This window comes from Apium graveolens, chromosome 6 (genome assembly GCF_009905375.1).
Source record: "Apium graveolens cultivar Ventura chromosome 6, ASM990537v1, whole genome shotgun sequence".
In the NCBI taxonomy this organism is placed as follows: Eukaryota; Viridiplantae; Streptophyta; class Magnoliopsida; order Apiales; family Apiaceae; genus Apium; species Apium graveolens.
In genome coordinates, this window is record NC_133652.1 from 304042042 (window position 1) to 304057831 (window position 15790).

At 34.4% G+C, this 15790-nt stretch overlaps 3 protein-coding genes across 3 annotated transcripts; 2 read left to right on the plus strand and 1 right to left on the minus strand.

The window, feature by feature from the left end:
- Positions 1 to 66: 66 nt before the first annotated feature.
- Positions 67 to 6992, plus strand: LOC141668656 (factor of DNA methylation 1-like). The gene is made up of 8 exons (XM_074475628.1): positions 67 to 221; positions 3195 to 4098; positions 4477 to 4658; positions 4943 to 5032; positions 5160 to 5447; positions 5744 to 5965; positions 6187 to 6424; positions 6670 to 6992. Exons 2-7 carry the CDS (start codon positions 3195 to 3197, stop codon positions 6412 to 6414), a joined length of 1914 nt encoding a protein of 637 aa, XP_074331729.1. The 5' UTR covers positions 67 to 221; the 3' UTR covers positions 6415 to 6424; positions 6670 to 6992.
- Positions 6993 to 7785: 793 nt separating this feature from the next.
- On the plus strand, positions 7786 to 9619 carry LOC141668657 (uncharacterized). Its single transcript, XM_074475629.1, has 5 exons — positions 7786 to 7940; positions 8719 to 8769; positions 8857 to 8943; positions 9047 to 9207; positions 9309 to 9619. The coding sequence occupies exons 1-5, from the start codon at positions 7922 to 7924 to the stop codon at positions 9405 to 9407; spliced, it is 417 nt and encodes a 138-aa protein (XP_074331730.1). The 5' UTR covers positions 7786 to 7921; the 3' UTR covers positions 9408 to 9619.
- A 992-nt stretch (positions 9620 to 10611) lies between these two features.
- Positions 10612 to 14932, minus strand: LOC141663537 (gamma-glutamyl peptidase 5-like). Its single transcript, XM_074469299.1, has 4 exons — positions 14477 to 14932; positions 11241 to 11393; positions 10966 to 11133; positions 10612 to 10883 (listed from the first exon to the last, which is right to left on the minus strand). Exons 1-4 carry the CDS (start codon positions 14783 to 14785, stop codon positions 10782 to 10784), a joined length of 732 nt encoding a protein of 243 aa, XP_074325400.1. The 5' UTR covers positions 14786 to 14932; the 3' UTR covers positions 10612 to 10781.
- Positions 14933 to 15790: the final 858 nt, after the last annotated feature.

Here is a 15790-nt window from a genome sequence, read left to right on the forward strand (position 1 = left end):
CACTTCAGTCCTCATCATCCACCGTTCAATCGATCACATCTTAACGGCTCAGATGCTTCCACGTATATCTTACCAAAATTGAATACAACACTGAGCAGCAATAATTACACTCACATTCTACTCATTTTCACTGAAACCGAGAGCTTTTCGCCTCCGTCTTGTCTCTCGCCGCCGTCACTTTCCGCGTCACTTTCCGCGTCACTTTCCGATCTAACGCCGCCGTAAGCTCTTGTTCTATTCATATGCTCATTTTCTACATTTATTTCTTAATTTTTGTTTATATTCATTATTTAATCTGTTTGTTTTTTAATCATATTTATTTCTTAGTTTGATTGTTTGAGATGTAATATGTGTATTTTGTGTTCTGTATACTTCGAAACCCTAAGTGATATTGGTGATTTTAATTTGTGTAAAGTGCTTTTCGAAATGTTGTAGAATCAGCTGTGTCGTGTTATTGTGTAGATTGTTTGATATGTGTTTTGTGTTTGTTGTTTAATTTGTTTCCTATGTTGAACATAACAGTGCTGTGTTGCTTACGTTTTATTGAAATTTTACATTCTGTGTGTGAGAAAGGGAGAGGAGAGAGAGAGAGAGAGAAGAAGTGGGAGGGAGGGAGTGAGAGAGAGGAAGTGAGAGAGGGAGGGAGAGAGAGAGAGAGAGAAGTATGTTCAATATGAACATAGCAGTGCTGTGTTGCTTACGTTTTCTCGGAATTTTACATTCTGTGTGTGTGTGTGTGAGAGAGAGAGAGGGGGGGGGAGGGAGGGAGTGAGAGAGAGTGAGGGAGGAAGTGAGAGAGAGGGGGGGAGAGAAAGGGAGGGAGAGGGAGCGGTGGAGAGAAAGAGAGAAGTATGTTTGTGTTTGTGTGTTTACTCTGTTCTGTGTTTTTTGTTGGTTCAATTTGTTCGATATGAAGGTTATAAAACTCGAAAACAGGCTGTACTCGTTTGTATTGTTTTACATTTTTTCGAAATGTTGCATTTCCGCCTGCGTGTGTGTGTGTTTTGTGTCTTTTGTCGATTTAGTTTGGTCAGTATGAAGGTTATAAAACTTGAAAACAGGTTCTACTCGTTTGTATTGTTTTACATTTTTTCAAAATTTTGCATTTCTGTGTGTGTGTTTTTCCTGTTCTGTGTTTTTTGTCGATTTAGTTTGTTTAATATGAAGGTTATAGAATTCAGAAATAGGTTGTGCTCAGATGTATTGTTCGGATTCAGTTAACCTCCATTTATCCAGGTACTCTTCTGAGTTGACCGATTTTTACAACAACTTTTTTTTAGCTGGAATCTACTTGTTAGTTTGATTTGTGAGATGAGAACTGTGTATTTTGTTGTTTTCTCCCATTCTCTTGCTTATTTTGTTAAACCATGGGCTGAGAAAACAGATGTTGGATGCATAATGTAGTTTAGCGAATGCCTCTTTTATTGTTTATATACTTTTTGTGTGTATTTGCCTATCACGTAGCGATGTGCAAATTATGCTTTACTTATGTGATTAAAAAATTTGAGTATTTGTAGTCTATGCATATAGTATATATCTGGTCGTACTCTGCTCTATCGTCTAATAAATTTTGTCTTCGGCCTCTAGGTTTTAAATTTTTTAGAGTATTCTCTCATATGTTTACTTTCCTTAGATTAATTTGCAAAAGGTTGCAACGAAAGAAACAAATGTAGTAGACAAATGTGCCTATGTTTTCTGTATTTGTATTGTTGTTGCTTGTGTACGTTTGCACTTGGTAATATATTCCATTATGTGATGCATAGTAATCCATATGTATGATGATCTCTCATTGTTACCTAGAGGACACAGCAAAACTGTATTGTTCAGATTTTTTTAGGAATTTTGCTTTTCAGTGTATGGGTGAGTTGAGTATTTGCTCTGTTCTGTGTTTTTTCTCGGTTTAGTATGTATGTATAAATGTTACACGGTACAGATTTGTACTCGGTTGTACTGTTCGGATTCAGTTGACCTCCGATTTCCGAGTATTATTTTTAGTTGACCGATTTTTACAACACCTTTTTCAGCTGGTATCTACTTGTTTCTTTAATTTATGAGATGAAAACTGTGAATTTTGTTCTTGACTTCTTTCTTTCTGTTTCCTTGCTTATTTTGTCAAATCATGGGATGAGAAGAACAGATGTGGTCTGCATAATGTTATAACAATTGCCTCTTCTTTTTCCTGTAATCTAAGTCCCTATTACTTAGCGCGTTAACGGTGTACAAACTATGCTTTATTTATTTGATTGAAACTTTTGATTACTTGTAGCCTCTGCACATATATTATATGTCACTCTACTCTCTCATCTAATAAATTTTGGCATCGGGATCTAGTTTTAACTTTTTTTTAGTTTTCTCTTATACATTTACTTTCATCTTGGATAATTCTGTAAAAGGTTACGACAGAGGGAACTAATGTAGTAGACAAATGTGCCTATGTTTTCCTGCATTTTGTTGTTGCTTGTTTTCCCTTGTGCTTATAAATTTATTTCATTATGTTAAGTATGCATAGTACTCCGTTTGGATGATCTCTCATTGTTACCTAAAAGACTTGCATTATTCTGTGTACACAGAAATACTGTATTTTTTACATTTGTTTTGGGATCTTTGCATTTCAGTGTGTGTGTGTGTTTACCCTGTTTTGTGTTTTTCTCAGTGTAGTTTATTTAATATGAAGGTTATAGAATTCGGAAGTAGGTTGTACTCGGTTGTATCGTTGCAGTTCAGTTGGCCTCCAATTTCTGAATACTCGTCTGAGTTGACCGATTTTTACAACGCCTTTTTTAGCCGTCTACTTAGTTTTATTTATGAGATGAAAATTGTGTATTCTGTTCTTTTTTCTGTTCCCATTCTTATTTTGTCACGTAGTTATAATGGATGCTCCTCTTTTCCCATTAATATTACTTTTTTTGTGTCTTTGTTTATCATGTAGCGATATGTGATTGAAACGTTTGATTATTAGTTGTTTGGCATATAGTATCTATCTAGTCTTAATTTCTCTACTTTGTCATCCATCAAATTTTGCCATTGGAAGCTACTGTCTATGCATAACAAGTAGTAGACTATTGTGCCTACTTTCTTGTTACTTGTTTTCCCTTACCTTGGTTATTTATTTGAGTATGTAAATATTTTATGACCTCTCATTGAAGATTTGCGTTATAGCTAACACTATACTTGACTTGAAATATTAATTTTAGATGGATTCTGGCTCAAGTGAAGAATCAGAGATAAGTGACTCTGAGATATTTGAATACAAGGAAAAACCTTATGGATTACTAAAGAGTGGGAAATTGAAAGTAAAAGGACCTCAGGGCAGCCTTAGGTGCCCCTTCTGTGCTGGTAAGAAGAAGCAAGACTACAAGTACAAAGACCTTCTTCAGCATGCAACTGGAGCGGGTAAAGTGTCCTCTAACAGAAGAGCTAAACAGAAAGCCAACCATCTTGCATTGGCTGAGTACCTGGAGAATGAATTAGCAAATGAAGCAGAGCAACCACCTGCTCGGGTCATGCCACTGCCACCTGCACCTGCAGCTCCGCAGACTGATCAGAATGGACTACTGTGCGTTCCTTGGACAGGAATTGTTGTTAACATAGTGAAACATATTGAGAGTGGAAAGTGTATGTTTAGCGAAGAATACATGATGGATAAATTTTACAAGTATAGACCAAAAGATGTTGTGTTGTTTTGGGATGACGAAAAGAATACTGGACAAGCCATCATTAAGTTCGACAGTAATTGGGCTGGCTACAGAAATTGTATGGAATTTGAGAAATCCTTCGAATCTAGTCATTGCAGTAAGAAGGATTGGGTATCTAACAAAGTTGTTTCTGGCATGTATGGATGGTTTGCACGTGCTGATGACTTTGAGTCTGCTGGAGTAATTGGTGATTATCTTCGGAAGAATGGAGAGCTGAAAACAATTGCTGATATTGTTGAGGAAGAAGATCGGGGTAGACAAAACAAAATCTATAATCTAGCATATGAACTAGACAAGAAGATTGAAAATTTGGATGATCTGCAGATTAAATATAATGAGAAGTACATGTCCCTGAGTAGGTTGCTCGATGAAAAGGACAGATTGCACCAAGATTTTTTTGAAGGTTTTCATTTCGTTATTTTCTCTCTTTTTGTTATGTGCATTATATTGGCATATGTACAAAATAGACCGTGTGCATGTAAAAAATGCATTACTGTGCTCATATAGGGTTTACATTGTTATATTTAGCATAAAAATGTGATTGAACTGTTAATGGTTATAAATCTGCCATGGTACCCAACAATTAAGTTTTGCTAATAGATAGTTCTGGTATTTTTGAGAAGCACCCTCTAAGGCTCTGGAAGTCATTGATTAACAGCATTTAGCATGCTCTGTTGTCCAGACCATATATTGTAATCTTTGCTCTTTCATTCTTTTAGTATATGTGATTTGATGTGTGAGAACAGATAAGTTGGTTTGTCTGAATTCTCTACTTCTTCAGAAACAAGGAGGATGCAACGAATGTCTCGGGCACACATACAAAGAGTTATGGCTGAACAAGAGTTGCTCAACTCAGATTTGGAAAAGAAGAAAAAAGAACTTGATTCATGGAGCAGGGAATTGAACAGGCGTGAAACACGGACTGAACGTGACCGGCTAAAGCTTGACGAAGAGAAGAATAAGGTTTTGATAAGTTAAAACATATAGTGTCGGTGCACAAGTTATACATGCTTTCTATGGCTCCAATATGTATTTATTTAAATAGTTCTTCTGTTTTAGCTTTACTTTGTTGGTATGTTTATTTACATATTGACTATCAATTTAAAAATGTGAGTAAATGATAAACAATGCTGCAAGAGTTTTTTTCTTTTGGCGGATATAGTTGCTAAAAAGAAGTGTCGGAAGTGTTGTACTATGTATTCGATAGTTTCTGATTGCTCATTTGTCACACCATCTTGCGTTATCAGAATGATGTGAGAAACAGTTCACTTCAAATGGCCTCAATGGAGCAGAAAAAGGCAGATGAAAATGTCTTACGGTTGGTGGAGGAGCAGCAGGTGTGTACCACCTCAAATAAACTATTGTACAATAACGGCTTTGTTATTCACATGTCTCTATATTTATATGTTAATACTTAATGTCTATTCTCTGTTGTAATTGTTGATTTGGTATCCGAATTTGCAGAGGGAGAAGGAGGAGGCCCTAAAAGACATACTGAAACTAGAGCGGGAGCTGGACGAGAAACAGAAACTGGAGATGGAAATTGCAGAATTGAAAGGGAAGATAGAAGTGATGAAACATCTGGGAAATGAAGATGACGAAGCCATTCAAAGCAAGATGAAAGAGATGCAAGAAGAACTGGAAGAGAAAGAGGATCATAGGACTCATATGGAAACTTTAAATCAGACTCTTCTTATCAAGGAGCGTCAGAGCAATGACGAGCTGCAAGAAGCTCGTAAATCATTGATTAAGGTTTGGTATTTTTCCTTGTCCTCTGTTCTTTTCATGATGGAGCTATCAATGTCATTCAGGATAGGATCCTTTTACTGATAGAATATAAATGGTAGAATAACAATATAAAGCACGTGGAGACATTTGAAACAAGAAGTGTACTGTAAAAAAAGATGTTTCTGCTGATGCAGATATTACTTGGTGATAACAGATTTGTCTATGTAGATACTATAGTTAATCAACGTTACTGTGATGCATGGTTTTATAAGTATTACCTCTGTCATGTTGATGACACTTTTTTTTTTAAAAATCGAAAGGGCTTGGAAGAGATCTTAAGCGGCCCCCGCACAAATATCAGTGTAAAAAGAATGGGAGAAATTGATGTGAAAGTCTTCCAGCAAAAATGCAAGGAAAGATTTTCAGCTGATGAAGCTGATATTAAAGCCTTGGAAATGTGTTCCCTATGGCAAGAAAACATGAAGAAATCGGAATGGCATCCATATAAAATTGTTGCGGTTGAAGGAAGTTCTGAGCATCAGGTATTGCAAATAACTTCAACGGGTAGATACTTGTTATCTTCTTTGATTTGCATTTATCTATGTTATGTCATATTTGGCATGCTGCGGAAATGAAGGTATGCTTGTTCCTGAATGAAAGTTTCATTTGTCAGGACTGTAAAAGTTATGTTATATTGTTGTCTAGTGTTTTCTATGAAATGTTAGTAATTGTTAGTAATTAGTGAGGGTCATTCTCATTGCAGGAAATAGTTGATCCAGATGATGAGATGCTAAGAAATCTTAAAGAGGAATGGGGAACTGAAATATACGACGCAATTTGTAAAGCCTTACTGGAGATGAATGAATACAATCCAAGTGGTAGATATGTGGTCTCTGAATTGTGGAATACAAAAGAAGAAAGGAAAGCAACGGTTAAGGAAGTTGTCAGCTATATCATGAAGAACTTAAAGACAGTTAGGCGTAGGCGATGATGACGATGAGGTATTTATCCAATATTATTTATGCAAGTATGTTAAATAAATGCAAATAGTTTTTGCATTAGAGTTGGGTCTGGAATATGCCTGCAATTTCAGAAAAAAAAAAATTACTGGAGTCATGAGTCAGTAACCTCTAAATTTCCCGAATAATTTGATAGATGAAAAGTTGAAAGGTAGTCAGATTCTGTCGAGCATTAGAACATACTAACACTTGTTTTACTGAATACGTATGAAAATTATTTTTGACAGGATGATGAAATCTTACATCTAGTTCTGCTGTTATTTCAAAGTTAACGAAGCTGATATCAAAGCTTGGACTTTGGAGTTTGATGCGGGGCAATTTTCAGTAATGTTATGTGATCATTCTAGTTAGGTTTCATTTTCCGAACTTGAGAGCCCTTATGTGAATGATCTTTAGAGTAAGAAGATGCTATTACTTGGAAAGTAAGCTGTCGGAGTTATCATTAGTCTGTCTGGTATCATGAGTCTTGTGTGGTATCCTAATGCCGATGATGGTCGGAAACACTTCCTTTTCCTTGCTAAATGAAACACTCTACTCTTTTCTAGAACTATTTCTGGTATTTTTGATCTTTTTCATAAATCACATTTCAGTTGAGGTGAAATCTATACTATACTCCTATTATAAGTTTAGTTTTATCGTTTAGTTAACACCTTCCTAAAAACTAAAAACTATGTTAACATCAACTTGATATCTAATCGTACTCAGCTTCTTTCTTATATTTTTTGTAGGGAAACAAAAATCTTTCAATTTTTTTGTAATTCGGGTGACTATAACAAAGTGAAAGTTTGGAATAGGAACGGTGTACGTGGATGATTTGGTAATGTTTTTGTAATATTGTTTTTTATAATGTAAATCAAAAAATAATGATAAATAAATTTATAATGTACTAATAAAGAAATTATTCATAACTGATGTTTATAATGAGTTTAATGATGAAACTTGACAAAAAATATATAAAAAATAGTGTTACCAAAAATCTCAATCTGAAATTTGTATAAAATATACTCATTTACAAAGCATGTCATCCTAATTATTCAGAAAAAATACATTATTTTATTTATCAAATCCTAATTTAAAAATCTTATTTAAATATAATCACAAAAAATAGATTTATGATAATATTTTTAAAACTCGAACAGGATAAAATAATCCTAACCTCTACTTACCAAACACTATTCAATTTTTCTAGATCAATCTATTCCTAATAAGTCGCAATCTACTACATCCCCCTCACACTACCTTACACTGCACCCGCATCTAGATCCTTCCTCCCCCATCTAAAATCATTCAACGATCAGGATCTTGCCACGTAATACCCTCCTCATTCACATGACCTATCTGATGACCTCTCAACATACACACACATATATATCGTGTACTGATTAACAAGTCTTATTATCGTGTTAAACAACTTTCTCTCTCTAAAAATCAATCTTGTGTATTTTCTCTCTCTAGAAATCGCCGCCGCTCTCGAAAACCATGGCTCGCCGTAGCTCAGGTACGATCTATAGACACAGTATTTGTATGTATATGTTGTAGTAGATGGTCATTTACGATTTGATTTTGTTTCTAGGGTTTCATTTTTTGAGTTTTTGTAATTTTTATTGATTGATTGTTGTAATTGATTAATATTGTGTTGTGTGTATGTATATGTGCGAAAGATTGAAGTTTATGTTATTTACTGATATAATTGTGTTCATTTTTTATTTTTTATGTGAAGTTTTTATATGTATCTGTTATTTGATTATGTTTAGATATTGTTCGAGGTTCGGGGCAAAAGATTGAATATTTTATAGCGGATTTAGGGTTTTATTGATTTGATTTGTGTATTGTTGTGTTTGTTTATCGAAAAACGTCCCTGAACTTCTACATTTTAGTTAATATACATTAAAATTAGGTTGTGCTGATTTGTGCTTTGTCTAATTGGTACTTCGGTAGTGATTTACGGAATGAGAATCAATTGGATATGCGTCTACAGTTTCGTAAGTTTTAGTATGGCCTGTAGGAGATTTATAAGGAAGTACACAGTCTATTGTAATATAAGATAAAAGATAGGAGTGTTTTTTTAAGGAACTAGGCTGTCTGTTGTAATAGGCCAACATACGAGGTTTGATGGGTATTATAAGCATTGGTTGTATTTGTTATTTGAGTGTGATTTGTTTGTTAAAAATGTGATACGGTTAATTAGAAATGGATGTACTGTGTCCTGTAAGAAAGTCGTTTTTCTGTTGGAATAATGATGTTTCAAGAAGTTAAAAATTAAGTTTTTATTGCAGGAAGATCTGCTCCCCGCCCAGCTGCTCGCCGTGCACCTCCCCCAGCACCTGGTACTGTTATTGAATCTGATAATTTTGTTTAATTTTCAGTTTTGTGACGTTTTCACATTCCTAATGGTTCGACTGTTCCTATTGCAGTTCGCCAAGCTCCTCCCCCTGCTCCTGCTTCAAGTGGTGGTGGCGGTGGATCCATGCTTGGAGGCCTTGGTGCAACTATTGCTCAAGGTATGATAACACTTAACTGATATTTTTTTTAAATCTAATATGTTTACAATGTTCTCTGTGAACCAAACATTGTATGTTTATGTTTCTGGTTGTTTTTGTATAGGTATGGCTTTTGGAACTGGAAGTGCAGTTGCGCACAGAGCTGTCGATAGTGTGATGGGTCCACGCACCATTCAACATGAAGCTGTTCCAGCCGCAGCTGGTTCTGCTGCCCCTGAACTTTCCAGAGATGCCTGTGGAATGCACCTTGATGCATTCACCAAGGTGTGTTCTGATTTCCCAAGTAGTTCAGTACCGAGAGTGATTTAATTTTATCTTTCAATAAAAAGATCTCTTTAAATCGTGTTTATTTTTTCTGGTTGCAGTGCCTCAATTCCTCCGGAAGTGAGATAAGCAAGTGCCAGTTTTATATGGATATGCTGAATGAGTGCAAGAACAACTCTGGCTCTATGATTAATGCTTAATTTTTCATGTCTTGCATTTGAAGTGGTACAGTTCTTAATTTGAACTGGTATAATTATTGGTGAACCATATTTAGGCTTGGTTCGTATTGGTTGACGTTATCGTTTTTCAGTGGTGATGTCTGTAATAATAATTCTATGGACCTATTTTATCTTTTGCCGAAGCGGATAATATATTGGGTACTTGGCTAATGCTATTATCAGTTAAATTTTGTGCTTCTGTGTATTCTTATTGCATTTTTATGCTAAATGGATTTTTTCGAAGATAAAGTTTAGTTTTGCGTCATGCTTGAAAGATTAGGTTTCTTGCCCTGTTCCATTGTAAATAAAGATGTATGTAAACCGAGAACATTGCCTGTTGGTTAGATTTTAGCTTTTCAGGCTTTAGGACTAGTGCAAAATTGAAGCTTTGAGTTTGTAAGATTCAGTGCCTTTGTTTTACTGTAGTTGACTTGCATAACAATGTTTTTGTTTAATCAAGTACTTCTTCCCTCCAGTGTTTTTAACTTGGCACTGGTGATGTAGGATTAGGGCCGTCAATGGATCGGACCTATAGACACATTACATTTGGGTTTATTTTTTTTCCTAGTTCATACCGAGGTGAGATTACATGACAGAAAGAGTTGTTCAGACTCCTACATCCTGAGGTTTTTTTTGTTGATTGTTTACATCCCGAGGTTGCATTAGTGGAGGATGCCTGTCAAGTCTCTAGAGAAAGTGTAGCAAGACCTGAGTTTTTTCATTGTTTGGCAAGTGTTTTTTATCCTGAATAATATTGAAACTGTCTGTCTTGTACCTTGCATTTAGAATCACATATGCCTGAGCTTGATGGATTTAGCAGGACCTGTGTTTAAGTAGAAAGTCATTTGTGCTGTATGTTTCATTCTTTTCTTCGTTTCATTTAAACAAACTAAATCGGAGCTCAAACACCTCATTTTGAGAAGGAATGTTGCCCGCCCCTGTCCTCAATTGCTCATTTTACGTCTTCTCCTTGACGTTTTCTTATCATAATAATGTGTACCCAGTTTTCTTCTTTTCCAAATGTTCCCTATAGTTTTTGGTGTTTGCCATTAGTTTCATTCATTTCAATCCATTCTATATGAATCACTTGTCATATAAGCTCCCCTCCAGTTTTACACTTTCATTTAGATTAGTGAAGTTGCTATGTATATCATGAGACCAACGGTGGAAGTGATGGAAAGAAAATTGAAATGTAAGGTAATGAAAATAGGGCCATCTCATTGAGTTCTAGTAGATGAGTGACACTTTGACAAAGACAAAGTGTGATGCAGTTTCGCTAATAAGGTTAAAGTTTTGAATAGAGGGACAGTGTGTGACTCGAGAAGTTCCTATTAACATTGCCACTCCAATTTTCTTTCACAATTTTCTCTTGAGGAAGCTGGTGCACAGCTTCTTCCATGCTTCTCTATCAGGTTCACCTTTCTCAACTTTCGACTTCACCTCATCAGCATAGGACTCCTGCACATTTGCAAAATAATTCTTAGGAGCCGATAGTTGTTATGCAAGATGTATAAGACCTCGAGGTAAATGTTGAACTTACCACGATATAGTTGCGTTGGAGGAGACGATCAATGAGATGGAGGAGTATATCCTTCGTGTACTCGGGATGGCCTTGGATGCCCATGATGTGATCACCGTACTTGAACATCTCGATCCGCGTCTTCTCTGACCATGCCACTACCTCAACCTGAGGAGGAAGTTCCCACACCTGGTACACAAAACGAATTGCGATCATTAAGTAGTTATTCAAGTAGTTGTAGAGAACTGTTTTACTAGTTGCTGAAGAGAGCAAAAGACAATGCAATACAAGCGCACCTCATCGCGGTGGCATTCGATCACTGATAAGGAAGCAGGCATCTGTAGTGACGAGAACAACTCGGACGAGGATGAAAGCTGGACTTGAGTAACACCAATGTCCCAGCCTGAGGTTGCTCGGCCGATCTTTCCGCCCAGTGCTCGTCCCAATATCTGAATCAAACGATACTGATGTTTTTGACAGAACACGATACTGATGTAATGTAGAACGATTTATTCACGATAAGATGTTTACTTAAGATCACTAAGACGAGTTTAGTCGATAATGAATATCTTCACTTCTCTTAATTTTTTTTAAAAAATTTATTTGCTAAATCTTTGTTAGTATCTACTCATTCATCTGACTCTTGTAGTCATGTTAAATGTTGAATAAAAATGTACTCCCTCCGTCCTATTCAATTATCTACATATATTTTTCTACACTCGGCCATAATTTATTTTTTAATTTGTCTTTTCTTGTATATTTTGACCATTTACAGAAGCTTTTTTCGTATATCTTATAACAAAATCTTCTAAAATTTCAGTATTCACTTTATCCAAAAATGCATTTTGATCAAGTCTATTTAGCATTTATTGCGACATTTTTGTTTAAATATATATATATATATATATATATAATATTAATATTTTCAGGGGCCCCGTGCGATGGCTCACCCCGCGCTCCCCGAACGCCCCCTCTAGTGGTAGTTATGTTAAATGTTAGAATAAAAATGTACTCCCTCCCCTCCATCCCATTCAATTCTCTTACAAACTTTTTTCAAGACTCCACATGTATTTTAAGGTAAATATAAATATACTTCCGTAATTTATTTTTTAATTTTTCTTTTAAGTATTAAACTTTAAATATTAATTTTTTATTTAATTTTTTTAAAAATAAACTAAAAATTTATATAATTATATTTAATGAGAGCATTAAAATACGTATCGAACACCGCGTCCGTCAAGAGAGACATTCAATGAAAGAGAGAGTACTAACATAGTAACATGCATGTGATATATATGATGACACGGACCGCAAAGATGGACCAGCTAATTTGGACTAAAACGGACAAAATAAAGTTGGGCTGCAAAACTTGTGGCCCCAGTTACATATTTATGGGTACAACTTAATATGGTTATACTTGTTCTCTACTCCCTCCGTTTCTAAAAACGTTTCCTCTGTGTGTTGGACACGTTTGTCAATGCATACTTTTGATCGTTAATATCTTTAAATTCGTATTAGTATTAAATATAAAAATTTCACTGTATTAAAGTACTGATAAATACGAATCCAACGAAATCACTCATGACTATGTTTGATATTATAGATTAGACGTAAATTAGTAATCAATCGCTTACCGTGAACGGTATCGAAAGTCAAAAGAGTAAACGTATATTGGGACGGAGGGAGTAATATGTAAATTCACATGGCCCTATAATAGTGCCCAATAGGTCCAAGTTTGTACGGACAATGTAGGCTGTATGGACCATCGTCACTATATCTACTCTCTGTCATCTCACAGAATTCTCAACACGGTCTCATGACTCGTCCAAGAAAAAAGGCCCTTTTTCTCGTAATTTGGGAGTAAATAATCTAAAATATCGTATCAGGAAAATGACCCTTACTATTATTCTAAAACGCAAATAATGAGTTTATTCAATAATTGAAAATTCAGGAAATTATATAATGGTCCAATTGGACCTGCAAATTTTCTTAGATAAACGTATTTTTTACGATGCGTTAATTGCTTAACGCATCAAAATTTTGCGTTTCCTTTTTTAAATTTGAAAACAAATCATATGATTTTAGTTACGAAACGCAAGATAAGTTTGTGTTTTTTGAATTTGGAAATAAAACGCAATAAAATTTTGCATTTTTGAGTAATAATAAGAGCCATATTCTAGCGTCTGTGAGATTTTAGATCTTTTTTCCTTCAAATTATGATACCAAGGACCATGAGCCGTCATTCAACCCCACTTTCTCTTTTTTATCTAAAATGTTACTCCCTCTGTCCCATTTAATTATATACATTACTTTTTGGCACGCTTTTCAATGCTCATTTAAAATATAACTCCGCAATATTTTTTTTTATTTTTTTTTCTGAATAAAAGTTTTATGTTTAAACTTTTATTCAAAAAAAGAAAATTTCAAAAAAACATTATGAAACTGTATTTTATAGAAGTCTCGAAATGCGTGCAAACAGTAGACGTATAGTAACTAGAGGGACGTAGGGAGTATTAGTTTGTAAACAGTTAACCGCTCGTGAACAAAATAATAATTTTAATTTATATTTATTTTAGGACAACCAAAAAAGTTTGCAAATATGTTCAGAGGCAAAAAATATTCATAGTTTTTGCACGAATTTACTAATTTGTTCGAGCCGAGTTTGTATCGAGTCAAAATTACATATTTCGGGACAAATCAATGCACTAAATATGTTCTTACATGTCAGTTTATTTATACAAAGTACATATAACTATCATAATATACAAATAATAAAGAGAAGGATTACCCATATAAAATCTAAAATCAAAACAAGATCTCAGTACAATTAAAAAGATTATCACTTAAATAACATACCAAGCACATCTGTAGTAAATAATACAAACAAAAAACGACAGTTGTTCATAAAATAACTTTAATATCACAACTAGCAACAAATAAACACATTATGTTATTCCCCTAGGGAATCAGGGTTAAAATGAGGGGCAGTTTTGAATATAAGGGGGTCGGAATTTTTTTTAACGAGTTTGAGTTGAGCATTTGACATATTCTGCTCGAGTTCGGTTTAAAATAGGCTCAAGCTCGACTTGAAAAATATTCAAAAATACAATTTTATATATTAGATTATTGCGAATATTTTCGGCTAAAAATCCTCTCTTAATTATTGCATTTGCAACATTTAAAATCACTGACAATTTTACCAACATTTACTCAAGGATATTTTTATCCCAAATAAAAAATTTTAAGTAGTGGCAATCTTTTCTTGAAAAATTAATGGGGGTCACTTTTATTTTTATATAATTTGAATATACATAATAAACTAAATAACACGGAATCGTTATAAATTTATTTTATTTTGACGGTTTTTACTGAACACGTGTCTGTACACTATTTTTTTACTAGTTAAACACATTTACGCATTAAAATAAACGCATAATCGACATCGTATAAAGAAAACGAGGAAGATATTGCTGACAACTAATAGTAATAATAGAGTAATAAGTTCAAAATTTAAAGGATTAAAAAGACTTACCTGGTGACCAAAGCAAATACCAAGAACTTGTTTCTTCATAGAGTTCAAGTTCTGCAACAGACTGAGTAGCTTGCAGATCCAAATATCATTACCGTAAGCATCACTACAACTTCCGGTGATCACGAAGCCGTCGTAGAGCCCGATCATGTCATCGGGAGGCAATTCACCGGCTGCAACTCTGTAAACATCCCATGTTTCGCCTTCTTCTGCCAGCATTTCGACAAAAACTCCAAAATATCCTCCGTACTTTTTCTTCACGTAATCGGAGTCCTCTGCGCATAAAAGAACACCAAATCTCTTCCCACCCATTGTATGTAGTTTGGAGAGAGAGAGAGAGAGAGGGAGGGAGAGAGAGAGAGAGAGGGAGAGAGGGAGAGAGGGAGAGAGAGAGGTTTATGAGGACAAGAAATGTGGTATGTTGTGCAGTTTGTTTGCTTTGATGGGTTGATAAAAATGTAATCTTGCTTGTTTATAAACTTAGGGACATATGGAAATGGTTTTAATTCCTATTTTTTTTAACCAACTAGGTTAAGGAAAATGTCAGGGATATCAAATTTGTCATTCAAATATTTTCTCAAATCTGTGTCATTCGAATAGTTGACAATCTTTCACTAATAATATGGGACCTGCACTTATATGCGCCAAACAACCGGACGTGCACTTATATGCGCCAAGCAACCAAAATCACGAATAGTTGACTATCTTTCAATAATAATATGGGATCTCGCGCACTCATATGCACCCAACAACCAAAATCAGTGTCAGTCACGTGATTTGATAATTTTTTTTTTTTAAAAAAAAAGATATTTGGAATATCTAGTACTCGTTTAGAAAAATGTTACAGATCCCAAATTTGTAAAAAATTTAGAAAGATATCTGAAGATATTTAGGTTTATATGTCTGAGAAAATAAGACCTTAATTAACCACTTAATGAAATATTCATGGTCATTTTTGTCAATTGTTTCCCATTCTCCTATTTATACGTTATTTTGATATTTGTTATTCATATACCTTAAATACAAAATATGAAAAATAAACGTTCCTGTAAATTAATGTTTCAATTTATACTGTATATCACTTATCTTATATAGGATCGCTAGTTCAGCTTATAAAGGACATCAATCATATACTACATCCGTCATACTCGGTTGTATATTGTATACGTTTACTGTTTGCACGTATTTTGAGAATTCTATAAAATATAGTTTCGTAATATTTTTTTAAAATTTTCTTTTTTTGAATAAAATTTTAAACATAAAATTTTTATTTAGTAAAAAAAAATTCTTTTTAAAAATATTAAGGAGTTATTTTAA